The sequence below is a fragment of the Urocitellus parryii genome, chromosome 11 (assembly GCF_045843805.1).
Source record: "Urocitellus parryii isolate mUroPar1 chromosome 11, mUroPar1.hap1, whole genome shotgun sequence".
Taxonomy (NCBI): domain Eukaryota; kingdom Metazoa; phylum Chordata; class Mammalia; order Rodentia; family Sciuridae; genus Urocitellus; species Urocitellus parryii.
Window position 1 is genome coordinate 14005915 of NC_135541.1, and position 13549 is coordinate 14019463.

The 13549-nt window shown below is 35.3% G+C and overlaps 1 protein-coding gene across 3 annotated transcripts in view; it reads right to left on the reverse strand.

Annotated features, from left to right (window-relative positions):
* Positions 1-2021: 2021 nt before the first annotated feature.
* The window catches only part of Hnrnpr (heterogeneous nuclear ribonucleoprotein R), a 35905-nt gene continuing 24377 nt past the window's right edge, over positions 2022-13549 (reverse strand). For all 3 annotated transcript variants that reach the window (XM_026403611.2, XM_026403612.2, XM_026403613.2), the window contains 5 exons: positions 12977-13112; positions 10109-10314; positions 5608-5757; positions 3006-3127; positions 2022-2687 (listed from right to left, as the gene is read on the reverse strand). In XM_026403611.2, coding sequence (XP_026259396.1) covers positions 2075-2687; positions 3006-3127; positions 5608-5757; positions 10109-10314; positions 12977-13112 — 1227 coding nt within the window. In that variant the 3' untranslated portion in view covers positions 2022-2074. The remainder of the gene's footprint in view (positions 2688-3005; positions 3128-5607; positions 5758-10108; positions 10315-12976; positions 13113-13549) is intronic.

Here is a 13549-nt window from a genome sequence, read left to right on the forward strand (position 1 = left end):
AGAAAAATCAGGGTTTAAGGTCTAATTTAAAGATTTACAGCTTCATTTTGTATTTTCAAAATTTAATAGCAGCATTTAAAGATGCTTGTTGTCTTTACTTGCAGACAGGGGCATAAGAAAAAACAATTAAACCTAAACCTTACTGAATAACATCCATGTTAACTTGGAACTCAACAGACCATGTTTCCAAAAAAATAAAAGAAATGTTAATAAGGCCTGTTAAATTACTATACTGTTTTGAGTGAACTTTGAAAAAGAAATGAGATATATTGACTTTCATCAGCAAGCTAATTTTTTTATTCAAAATGAAGAAGTCATGAAACTCAAAATGTGATCTAACTAAGCTCACAAGGTATTAAGTGGCTTATGATTTTGAAATCTAATATTGCTATCACAAAAGGCACCAAACAGGAACAAAACAAAATAATGGTAGAACCATTTTAATTATTTCCCAATGGAGTATATTTTTATTAATAAAAAAATATTTTAGAGGGGCTAAGGATGTAGCTCAGTGGTATAGTTGCTTGCTTAGCATGAACAAAACCCTGGGTTTTCATTCCCAGCTCCAAAAGAAAAAAAAAAAAAAATTAGAACCATCTAAGACTAAAAGGGATGGGAAAATGTGATAGTAATTTGAAAGTGACCCAGAATATTCTGCACTATAAAGTTTACAGTCTTTTGTTCTTCTCATTCTCAAGCAAAAATGTCATTAGAATAAATAGGAATTTTTAGGGAAATGTTTTGACTTGGCTAGCAAAAAATTTAGCCATTAGAGATAGTCAAAATATAAAAATAAAAGAAATACAGAAAGTCAGAGGTATAACTACTAGATATTTAAAAGCCTCTTATAAGCATGACTGAATCCCAAAGCAAATTTACATGGCAATAGGAAATTATATTCCTAAACCAGTAACTGAAGAGGTAGTCACAATCACGTATACTAAAACTGAAGTTTAGTGCGCAGTGCAATTGACGCCACAGTACTAATAAGTTTCTTTGTATGTATGTTTACTTATGCACAAATAAGGTCTGCAGCCACAAATTATCCTAAGAATGTGGGTCAAAGTAAATTGCAATCTGCTTTCCCAGCCCCATTTACTTGTTTTAATGTGAATTATCCAATGCCTGCAAAAATGTTCAAAAACCTTCCGAACCTGTTTTTTTAAATAAAGGATGGAATTTCAAAATTAGAAAAGATTATGAGAGAACACCAATCAATCAATGCTATTTGGAATACTTGAATTTAGACTAACTCTCAGTCTGACAGCCACAATACATGTTGGAATAGACAAGAAATTTTGCATGAATTTGATCACTCACATAGGCAGTTATAATTTGAAAACAATATTCCTTGCAAGGATTACGAATAAAATAATGTTTTAGGACACAATTGAATTTGAAATAGGTAATGTTTTGAATAGATTTTTGAGTTTTATTGAAATCTTACATGAACAAGAAATTGGAAATACAATCACATCAAAGAACAAATTGTCACGGCTTTGACGTTTAAGCCAAACAAATTTTGTAGGGCAGATTTCAAAAAAGTGTGAAGTTATAACAATTTAAAAACACAGTTAACCTACTTCTAGGAATGCAAAACATACAATCATAGGTTATTTTCAATACAAGAAAACTTAAATTTGTTTGCTTTAATTTCTTAAAACTACTAAGACAAAGCACTAGCTTGTATTTTTATTTACAGCATACTTCATACTTCTATGTATTCTATCCCAAATCAAAAAAAAAAAAAATATTGAAACTGTCCAAACCAAAGGTTCTGTAAAATCATGATTTAACAGCTTATTCTGAAGCTAAAATGAAGCCTGAAACGATAAAAGCATTGTAATCCCCAGAATAAGGGAACTCTGCAAGCCCAATAATGTCCAAGAGCATTTATGAAAAGAAGAAAAATAAAAAGACTTGAGTATATACACAATAGTGATTTCTTCAGCCCAATACAAATGGCAGCAAATTGCTACTTAAAGATGAAACCGATAAGCCAATTATTTTTTTGAAGAATGTAGATCTAGAGCCAATCGTATCTTGCCAGTATCATTTTCAAGCCCTCACTTGTCTATTTCCACTGTTGCCCATAAGTATCCTGATAAAATTCCTGGTTGTCATTATTGTAACCATAGTTACCAGAATAGTCACCACCTTGCTGAAGCGGTTGCTGAGCGATGGGTTGGGAACCCCAGTTCTGTTGGTTGTTGGTCTGACGACGCTTGGAATCAGGTTGGTTGTACCCATCTGCCTTTCTCTTGCCTCCTACATTGCCCCCACGATTGCCCCGAGCTCCACGGGAACCACGGCCTCTCTGCTGTTGTGCAGGACCCCCTCTACCACCCCTAGAGCCTCTTGGTGGTCCCAAAGGTGCCCCCCTCTGTGAATAGCCAGCTCTACCTCTTGGAGGTGGTGCTCCCCGCCCCCTTGGTGGTGGTGGAGCACCTCGCCCTCCCCTTCCTCCTCCTCTTCCTCTTACTGCATAGCCATCATCATAGCCGTAGTAGGGGTCTTCATAGCCGCCACGATAGTCGTGATAATCATAACCATAGTAATCATCATAGTAATCTTCATAGCCATAGTAATCTGGAGGGTAGCCATATCCACCTCTCCCTCCACCACGACCTCGACCTCTAATTGGAGGTGGCATGCGAGGGGGAGGGTGATAATAATAATCTTCATACCTAGCAATGAAGTGAAGGGAAAAGAGGAAAAAACCAATCAGTTTACATCAAGAATCTTTCGGACAGTAGAATGAAATGGACATAACATTGTTATGTTCATATATGAATACATAACCAGTGTAACTCCCCATCATGTACAACCACAAGAATGGGAAGTGATCACCATGTTATGTATAACATGTAAAGATACACTCTATTGTCATGTATAACAAAGAACAAATTAAAAAAAACCCTCTTTCTGAATTTTTATTAATCATTATATAACCATTATCAAATTATTCCTCGTTTAACGACACATTTATTAAAATATAGACTCACGCAGTGCTTCTGGAGGCCTGTCTAGCAGCCTGGCGCTCTTTCCTTTTCTTATCTGGAGGTTTAGCTAAGACTATTTCAATTTCTTCCCCTTCTATTTCTTTTCCATTCATTTCATCCATGGCCTAAACAAAATTAGAAAAATAAATTTATTTTATAAGAAACAATATTTTTATTTTTATTTTTTTTTGAGAGAGAGAGAGAAATTTTTTAATATTTATTTTTTAGTTTTCAGCGGACACTACATCTTTGTTTGTATGTGGTGCTGAGGATCGAACTCGGGCCGCACGCATGCCAGGTGAGCACGCTACCACTTGAGCCACATCCTCAGCCCCAAGAAACAATATTTTTAAACGTAACCTAAGTGTTACTTAATATATTTAGTAAACAATCTTGTAATTATTTTAATTTGCAAAAAAATTTAGTCTAGTCTGAAGTTTTTTTTTTTAAAGAGAGAGTGAGAGAGGGAGGGAGGGAGAGAGAGAGAGAGAAAGAGAGAGAGAGGGAATTTTAATATTTATTTTTTAGTTTTCGGCAGACACAACATCTTTGTTTGTATGTGATGCTGAGGATCGAACCCGGGCCGCACGCATGCCAGGTGAGCGCGCTACCACTTGAGCCACATCCCCAGCCCTGAAGTTTTTTTTTTTTCAAAAGAACTCCAAGGCTGGAGTTGTGGCTCAGTGGCAAGCCTTGACTCGCACATGTGAGGCACACTGGGTTCAATCCTCAGTACCACATAAAAATAAACAAAATAAAGATATTGTGTCCATGTATAACTAAAAAATTTTTTAAAAACTCCATTCCCTTCATCTTATTTTTTTTTATATAAATTACATTGAGAACAAGATCAATGTCCTCCTGTTACACTTAACAAAAAGATAAAAGAGATGCCTAGTTGCTGTTCCTTAGTTCCAAGTAACTCTTTAAAGCTTAGCCCTATCCAAGAAGCAAATGCCATACCACAGAAAAATGTCAGCATTAATACAAACCAGGCAAAAATAAACTTTTCAGAATTCAAATCTTCAAATAAATATACAGTATTCAACATACAGGCCTTACACAAAAATTTCAAGGATTTAAAAATACAAACGAGGTTAACCAATGAAATTCAACATAATACTAACAAAAAAAGCCTAGGTTTCCCTCATAAACTCCTAGGTTTCCCTCTTAATCTGTAACATACTTTGAACAGTTAACAGCAAAGAGTCCAAAAAAGGCTAATAAAGTCTCAAATATCACCTAGAATACAGGAAATACGCATTCTATGTTCTAATCCTTTATTTATGCTATTCCACTTAACAATCTCTGCCACACTTCAAGATTCAGGTACTCAATAACAAACCACTGCAACAAAAATTTTTATTTTCCTGTACAACCTTTCCCCCTGCTGGGCATACATAATAAATGCTCTATCATAAAAAATTTGACAAGGCAGGCACTTCTGTAATCCCTGCAACTGGGGAGGCTAAGACAGAAGGATTGCAAGTCTGAGGCCAGCTTGGGCACCTGAGAAAGACCCTGTCTTACAGTTTTTAAAAAAGAAGATGGAGAGGATGTGATGTAGCTCAGTTGGCAGAGTGCCTACCCAACAAGTATGAGGCCCTGGGCTCAATCTAGTACTGGGGGGGGGGGGGGGAGAGAATGTCCAGTGACAAGTATCTAAATTAAAAATTACATTAATCTTCCTTTTGATTTCAATTTTCCTCACTTCCCATGTCAGCTTTGGGATGCTCCTGCTAACGCAATTGAATAAGTCCACAAAAATGTTGTGGTATAGGGACTGAGGATGTAACTCAGTGGTAGGGTAGAGAGCTTGCCTAGCATCCTCAGCATTTGGAACATCACCATCACACATAAAAAGGAACTAAGGATTCCTGCTGTAAACAAAAGAATGGAGCATCTACTCTTTTCCCTGACTTTCCCAGTTCTTAAAATTTATTTCATAGGCTTCTCTGGCAAACCACCTTGCCAGTTCTTAAAAATACTTTATTTTTTTAAATGTTTATTTTTTTAGTTGTAATTGCACACAATACCTTCATTTTATCTATTTTTTTATGTGGTGCTGAGGATTGAACCCAGGGTCTCGCACATGTGAGGCGAGCACTCCACTGATGAGCCACAACCCAGCCCCTTATAAATACTTTCAATTAAGTCAACTATTTAATACTAACTAAATAAAAAATAATATTTAGAAAATATTATATAAGTTTGTTAGATCTGTTCTATACCATTGGAAATTTCAAAAAGACAAACATTAATTTCTATATCAAACTATGAATTTTATGAGCAATATTCCCTCATTAGATTCCATCAATAAGCAAACCAATTAATTCTAAACTATGGCTGGGGACGTAGCTCAGTTAGTGTTTGCCTAACAAACATGAAGTCCTTGGGTTTGATGCTCAGCATGAAGTGGAATAGCTAAAAGATAATTTTCTTTTTCTTTCTTTTTTGGTGGCACTTGGAATGGAACCCAGGGCCTCATGCAAGTGCTCCATGACTCCATGTTCCTTGCCCTTTACTTCTTTTTTAAGCAATTTATCTGTTTAGGAAGTTTTAACAAGATTTGAGTTATCAAGAAGAAAAATTTCAAAATTTCTACCTTTACAGCAGCTCCTCGGTCTTCAAAATGAACAAATGCATAATCTTTCAACTTCTTTACTCTTTCAAGTTTCCCAAATTCAGAAAACGATTTTTCCAATATTTCTTCTGTCACAGTAGTAGCCAAGTTTCTTACAAATAAAACTTTCACCTAACAGCAATAAATACACAAAATTGGCACTAAATACATATTTTTAGTTGAAGTTTTAAAGTATTTCTTTTTGTCTTCATGGTTTATAGGCTTTTCTTCTCTAAAACAGTAAGTGCTAGAAGTGCTGTCAGACAAAGTATGAAAAACTGCCAAGAAAATGGTTCTCAAATTAGTTATCAATTTACATAAATTCTTGATTTCCTGCCTTAGCTTATGTCTGTCGTTAAAGCACTTAATACTGTGGAGAGAGCCTTCAGGGAGTCAATATATCACTATTAGCGAATTATTTCACAATCTTAACATGGTTTCTAAGTGCCCCCCCCCCCGTCTTTCTGCTTAGCAGGGGTGAGGGTGAAAGATGAACAAAATCTAGAGACTAACACTACTGAATATAAATGACCCATAATGCTTTTTTAGATCATTGAAAATCAGAACATTGTTAATCAGAACAAAAAAGTTAACAATTGGTCCATACCTCACACTATACACCAGGATAAACTCCAAATAGATCAAATAGTTAAATGATAAGTGGGGAGAGGACTAGGAAGTATTAGAAGAAAACAAGGGTGATTCCTTTATACAATAATGTAGTAGAATGACCTTATGACTTAAAATCTAGAAACTATACAAAAGAGAGATACATTCAATACTAAAAATACATAGCTTCTAGATGGTTAAAAAAAAAAGGATACATACATAAACCAATTCAAAGGAAAAATGACAAATACAGAAAAAAATGTTTGCAAGTTATATCATGGGAAAATATTCTTTTATATCACAGCATAATAAGAAAAAGTTCAACAAAAGAATATAAAAATAGGCAAAATTCATGAATACATGGTTTATAAAAAGAAACATGGCCCTTCAAACATACAAAAAGCTCAAATTCATACACAGTAAGAGAAGCAAATCATTAACTTTGAGAAATCACTGATTATCAGATTGGCAAAACCCAAAGTTTGATAATAGGCTAATTTGTCAAGGAAGAGGAACACCTACAGAGAGGAATATGCTAATATCTTACTAATTACAGGTGAATTTACCCTTTGGTCTACAAATCTACTCCTAAAAAAAATCTATCTTTCAGATACATTTGCGTTTGTATCAACTGACATGATACAAACTTATTCATTACAGTATTGTAATAAAACATTACAAAAAATGCAAAATTCAGTTGGATGAATATATTATGTATACCTACAAAATGGAATATTATATAGCAAAAAAAAGAGGACAAGCTCTATAACTGATCAGAGAGACTGCCAAGATAAGACATTTTCCCCCCTATTTTTTTTTTCATCTCCAAAACAGGGATACAACTTAAGAGTCAATGGAATAAGTAACCACTGTGCCACTGATTAGTTAGCAATATCTTACACATTTTTTAGTGGAACATATAATTCTGTTGTATTTTCTTAGAGCTGATCCAATAGAATGGTGAATAAGCAAATATAGATCAGTGAATACAGAAAGGAAAATAAGAACATACACTCGGGCTGGGGATGTGGCTCAAGCGGTAGCATGCTCGCCTGGCATGCGCGGGGCCCTGGGTTCAATCCTCAACACCACACAAAAATAAAAAAATAAATAAATAAAGATATTGTGTCCTCCTAAAACAAACAAACAACAACAACAACATATACTAATATTTGCCTAAAGAAACATTAAAAGAATAAACCAGAAAATGATAAAACTGAATGCCTTTTAGGGGACAAGAGGAATATAACAGACATGGAGCTGAGGTGGAAGCAGGACTTGTCCATACCATTTTATATTAACTTTTTGATTTCTGAACTAAGAAAATATATTACCTATTCTAACAAAAAATTAACATATCCACTGAACAAACTGTTGCCTCATATAAAGGGTTATATAAATAAGAGGGATTTATGAAAAATATATTATTTACTTCTACTCCTACTTTCTTCTCACTGCTATAGGTTGAGAACTAGGCTCTACATTACTACTGATTTATTACCCCACAACACTGGAAACAGAACTCAGGGCTTCCCACATGCTAAGCAAGCACTCTTCCACTGAGCTATAGCCTTAGTCCTTTTTACTTATTTTGAGAAAGAATCTCACTAATTTGTCCAACTTGGCCTTAAAATTTGTGATCCTCTGCCTCTTCTTCCTGTGTAGCTGGGATTCCAGGTATGCACTACCACAACTTGCTTTATCTCTCTTAACATTTTTTAAAATTTTATATATTTAGGGCTGGGGGCACAGCTCAATGGCAAGAGTGTTTGCTTAGCGTACATAAGGCTCTGGGTTTGATCTCAAGCACTGTGAAAAAAAATTTTTTTAAATTTATTTTTTGTGGTATTGGGGATCAAATCCAGGACCTTGTGCATGATAGGCAAGTATTTCACTACTGAGCTACACTCCAGGGATGAATATTTTATTCTTGTCTGTGAAAAAACCATAGTGTATCATATAAAAATTACTTTTTTGGAATTGTGTTTAAAATGTTCAATATAGGGTCTGAGGATATAGCTCAACAGTACAGTAATTGCCTAGAATGCTCAAGGCCTGGGGTTTGATCCCCTACATTGCAAAACCACAACAACAATGAACATAAATTAGATGTTCATGGGGCTGAGGTTGTGGCTCAGTGGTGGAGCACTTGCCTAGCATGTGCAAGGCCCTGGGTTCCATCCTCAGCACCACAGTAAAAAAAAAAAAAAGAAAGATACATTTAGGTTCTTAGGTTCCAGTTGATTATAAAACGGATCCAACTTGGCAAATAATCTTCAATGAAGCCTAACACTGATAGAGTAAGGAGCAGAAGCTTTACCCTAATGGGTAATTTTTTTTAAATTAGGGAACAATAATAATTAGGAGTCAATAATATTCAATTCCAAACTTATACAGGCTTTCTTTTCATTGTTAAACCTGTTTGGGATCCAGAAAGAACAGTCAGAATAAAATCTTGAGGTTTTCTGACCAAAAAAAAAAAAAAAAAGAAAGAAAAAAGATTTAGAATGAAAGGTTACCAGGCATATGTGAAAAGTGGTTGAGAAGCACTTTTAGTTTTTCAGGGGGTTTTAATTCCTTCCTTATAGTGTGTAAATATATTTATAATGTTATTTCTAAATGTTTTTCTAAAGCAACACAGGCAACACTTAGGTATTTACTTGATAGATTCAAACTTGGAAGTGGATCTTGGAGACTTATCCAACCTCAATAAAACAAATGACATCCAAGGTTTGATAGTTTGCCCAGAGACACAATTATATTAAGAAACAAAAAGAAGCTAATTTTAAAAAGATAAAGAAGAAAAAAAAAAAAAAAAACCAGGGCTAGACTCCTAATCCCTTTTCTAGACACCTATCCCCCATCTACTCAAGGTATGAGATGAGAGACACTCAGCAGCACTTCTCAGGGCTTCTCTAGTTCATTCCCAGGGATTTTCTCTGCTTAACCCAAAGACATCTTTGCCTGCAAAGACTTATACTATACTAGAGTAAACTAGAGTTCTCCTAACTAATCAAAGTTAGTTTTCATTTGCTTCCTCAAAACCTGGAATAAAAACCTTGAAGAAATTCATGCTCAATCATGAAGAATCCAGTCCACTAACTCATAGCCATCCATAGAGATGCTGCCTCCCTGAGAAGGGATGAGGCAAAACCAATACCCAAGAACACACTGCAAGCAGCAGAGATGTAATTCTGGTGTGTCCCTTTAATCTCAGGAGTCACCTAAAGGAAAGGCTACAGAACCAGGAATCATGGCACCACCTTTCACAAAGCAAAGGTCCTGACAATGCAAGCACAGGGCTAAGGAGGGAACTGAGGGCTCTCTATAGGGCTTATCATTCATATTTTGCCACTATCAAATAAAAGCAAACATGAAAATACTTTGTCTTTTTTCATGGGGAATATTCCAAGGGAAATTATGTTAAATAAATAAATTAAGGAAAGATAAATTAGCTATAAAATATAATTCATAGCCATGTAATAAAAGTCACACTATGGTCAATGAAAACTATAATTTATAATCTCTAAAACATTCTTCTCTATTCAATAAGACCTTGTCTTTAATTTTAAACTTTCATGCCCCCAATGACACCTAACACTAAACAAATACTCAGTGTATACAAAATACTTAATTGAAGGGACTTAATTTCAGTTCCTTTGGTACAGTTAATCTGCAGGAAAAGGGATGGTTAACAGAAATTTCTGGATACCAAGACAAGTTATTTCTTCAGTGTTAAATCAGCTCCTTGTCTAAGCAATTAGAAGTCAAGAGCTATAAATTGTATTTATTATAAACTCGAAAAGATTGAGCTGTTTTCTGGGTACAAAAATTGAAATGATAATCTACCCCCACCCCAAGGAACTGCATTTACCTTAGCCATGACTTCTGGATCTGGTTCTTCCACAGGGTCAGCCCATTCAACTGTAACTACATTTCCCCATACTTTTACTTTTCCACTCATCAGCCGACGTCTGGCTTGTGCTGCTGACTTGTGATCCTCATATTCAAGGAAGCAGAACCCCCGATTCTTCTTTTTGTCATCGGGTTGATGATAGAGAATAACGTCCACCAAACCCTCTGTTAAACCAACAGCCAGATATATAAGCCAAAAGCATCCACCACACATCTAGCGATTAGGCAGACCTAAATCCACTTGCCAAGAAGCAAAAAATAATTGAAAAAGCCTCAAAATGAGTCACTAATTACCTAGTACACAATTATATCAGCATAATTAGATACAGGATTTGGGACAATATTTCATGTTCCCTATTAATTTTAGGATCCTAAAGGTACGGCCCACAACAGGCCCAACTACTGTATTTTGACATTTAAATTTAACATTCTACAGTGTTTTAAGAGTATTAATTTATATACAAGAACTCATAATTTATAAAACTATCAAGAACCTTAAAAAACAAATTATTAATATAAATCCAAAAGAAGTAACTTTCATCAACTAACATGGCCCCCAAAACCTTCCTTAAACCTAACTTACTCTTTTTACCAGGAACAAAGGTGACTGCTAACTATTCTGGTCTCAGTCCTTCCTTTGCCCTGTCTCTCCATATTGCTCTCTCTAGGTCTTGTCTGCTAGCTTTACTTTAAAATACTCTCTATATCCCTGTAAGTGCTTAGATTTCTAGTCCACACTTCTCTAAATTCCATGTGTCTGCTTATTTAACATAGCCCTGTTGACAAATTTAAGATGTCCCATACACCACCATGTCCCAAATCTGTCTTCTCTAGACCTCTCTAATGAACACCATACACTGAGTTCTGAAGCACAAATTAAGACATTTTTGATTTCTTCCTTCATCTCTCCCATTCACTTCCAAACCCATTAACATCTCTCCATCTCCACTGCTATTGCCTTAGTCCAGTCTTATATTTTATCTCCTATGACAGCCTCATCTAATTTACCAGCTTCTACTACCTGCACAAGGGTTTGAACCCAGGGGTGCTTTATCACTTAGGTACAACCCCAGTCCTCTCATTTTTTTATGGTGAGACAAGTCTCCCTAAGTTGCTGAAGCTGTTCTGGAACTTGTATCCTCCCCTACCTCAGCCTCCTGAGAAGCTGGGAATACAAGCATGTGCCACCATACCCAGCCCAAGTTTCTACTCTCGACCCCATTGCTAAGCCCTTATCCACAAAACAGCAGACATAATATTCTGTAAACATGAAACAGGTGTTATTCCTTGCTTAAAATCTTCAAATACCTTCCCATTATCTACCCAATAAAATTCAGATTCCTTACATGGTCCACAGAAGCCCTACCTATCTCCTCTAATTCTACTCCTAATTTTATCCTTCAGTGACACTAGCCTTCTCTTAGGTACTTTCACAGACCGAGTTCCTTCTTGCTGTGGAGCACTAGCATGTCTTGCTCTCTTGGAAAGTGCTTACCGCCCCCCTTCTCTTTGTATGTTACATCCTCCTCATCCTTTAGATCTTAGTTGAAATGTCACCTTATCAGAAAAGCCTTCCATAACCATGTAAACAGGGATAGTAGCTATTCCCTAGCTAAATATCCCATATTTTCCCCTTCAGAGTGTTTTACCACAACATGTTACATATTTCTTTAATTTTTTGTTCTTGACTCCCTTCCCAGAATATAGGCCGTGAAGAATAGGTCTCTTATTCATCACAGTATTTTAATACATAGCACAATGCCAGCATTTAACGGGCACTTTAATAAACACCTGCTGAAGGAATGAGTGAATGAACATGTAGCCAGAAAGGAGCTACATAATAAAATAATAAAACATGATGAGGTCAAAGAACTGTTCCAATAGAGATATTTGACCATCATAATTATAATGGGCAGAGGCGGTGGTTACAAGGTGGGATGCTAGAAATCAAAGATTCAGAGTATGTAGACTTTCTCCTGACAAATTCCAGAATGTGATCTGGATATGGCAGAGCTCAAGTCAAGGACTAGAGATGAGGTGGTTAGAGAACTAGGATTCTAGGACCTTGAATAGCCATCCACATAGATATTAAAAGAACTAGAAAAAGTCAATTTAGGACAGAAGAAGAATGTGAGCTTGAAGCAATCTTCAGATTTAAAGAAAAGCTAAAATCGGAACACCAACAGATTACAGCTTCAAGGAAGGAAAAAGGATAGAATGTCTGGATGACAAAAAAAAAAAAAAAAAAAAAAAAAAAAGTAAAGGAACAGTGTTTTTTACAAGGAGAAAGTGGTCTAAAATAGTTACAGCATCAATCTCAAGCAGCACTGTAAAAAGTGAAATGGAATAAGATGTAGAAAATATTGTGTTAATAAGTGAAACTACGGATTTATTTAATTGTTACATAGTAATATATACAGACCTGTGATGTGTAATGTAATTAATAATTGATGACTGGATTTACAATTGGAAATTTAAAAAAACAGGATCTAGACAAGTCAACAGGAGGGAGAAATAAGAACTTTCATCTCCTTGGTCCTAAAGTACTGTGGATATCAGGGGGAAAAGCTTTCACTTGAAGGCTACACAACAAAGGTTCTGGCAAATGCCAAGTTTCAATTAGGACAAAGAAGTGAAAGGGAAATTCCAAGAAATCAAGGATAGGAGGGAATATATTTAGTCCAAACCATTATAGAGTAGAATGAATCAATTTAGAAACAGGAGACCTTTGATTCTTAGTTTAATATATATCTCCTTTTTCAAAAAGCATTTATTGACAATACAATAAATTTCCCAGAACTAACTTCTAAATACATTTTTGTTTTACCTGTGACTTTACTGAACTCTTCCAAGATGTTTTCTTTAGTCTTATTCTTTGGGATGGAGCCAACAAAAAGTCTGTTGTTTGCCACAGAAATGCATACTCCAAGGTGTTTACCAGGGCGAATTTCATAACTGTCACACTGCAAGGAAGAAAAGAACCAGAAACCCCAAAACCACCCCAAACTGAGGACAACTGATCTTAACCTAAAAAGATTCCACAATTTAATTCCTTGCTTCATGAACTCACAAGTTCCCTCGTGCTTACCATAATATGAACACATATTCTAAACTTTATAGTTTACAGTTCTAGTTTGATTTTGTTAACCTCCACTGTTCTTCCATATAAAAAAGACTAAAGCTTATTCACTTTATTTCAAAAAATATCTCATTTCGTATTTATTTTATCTTTCTGAAAATTCTTTTCCAGTTCTTGGGAATAAAATCAGATATGGATAAGCCATAATCACAACAACATATTTAAAGAGTAACAAATATGTTTAAAAAATGCAAAAGAAATTTAGAAGAATCTCACAGTATATACACAATTGTAAACTAAGTTTTAAACTCTTCTCCATAC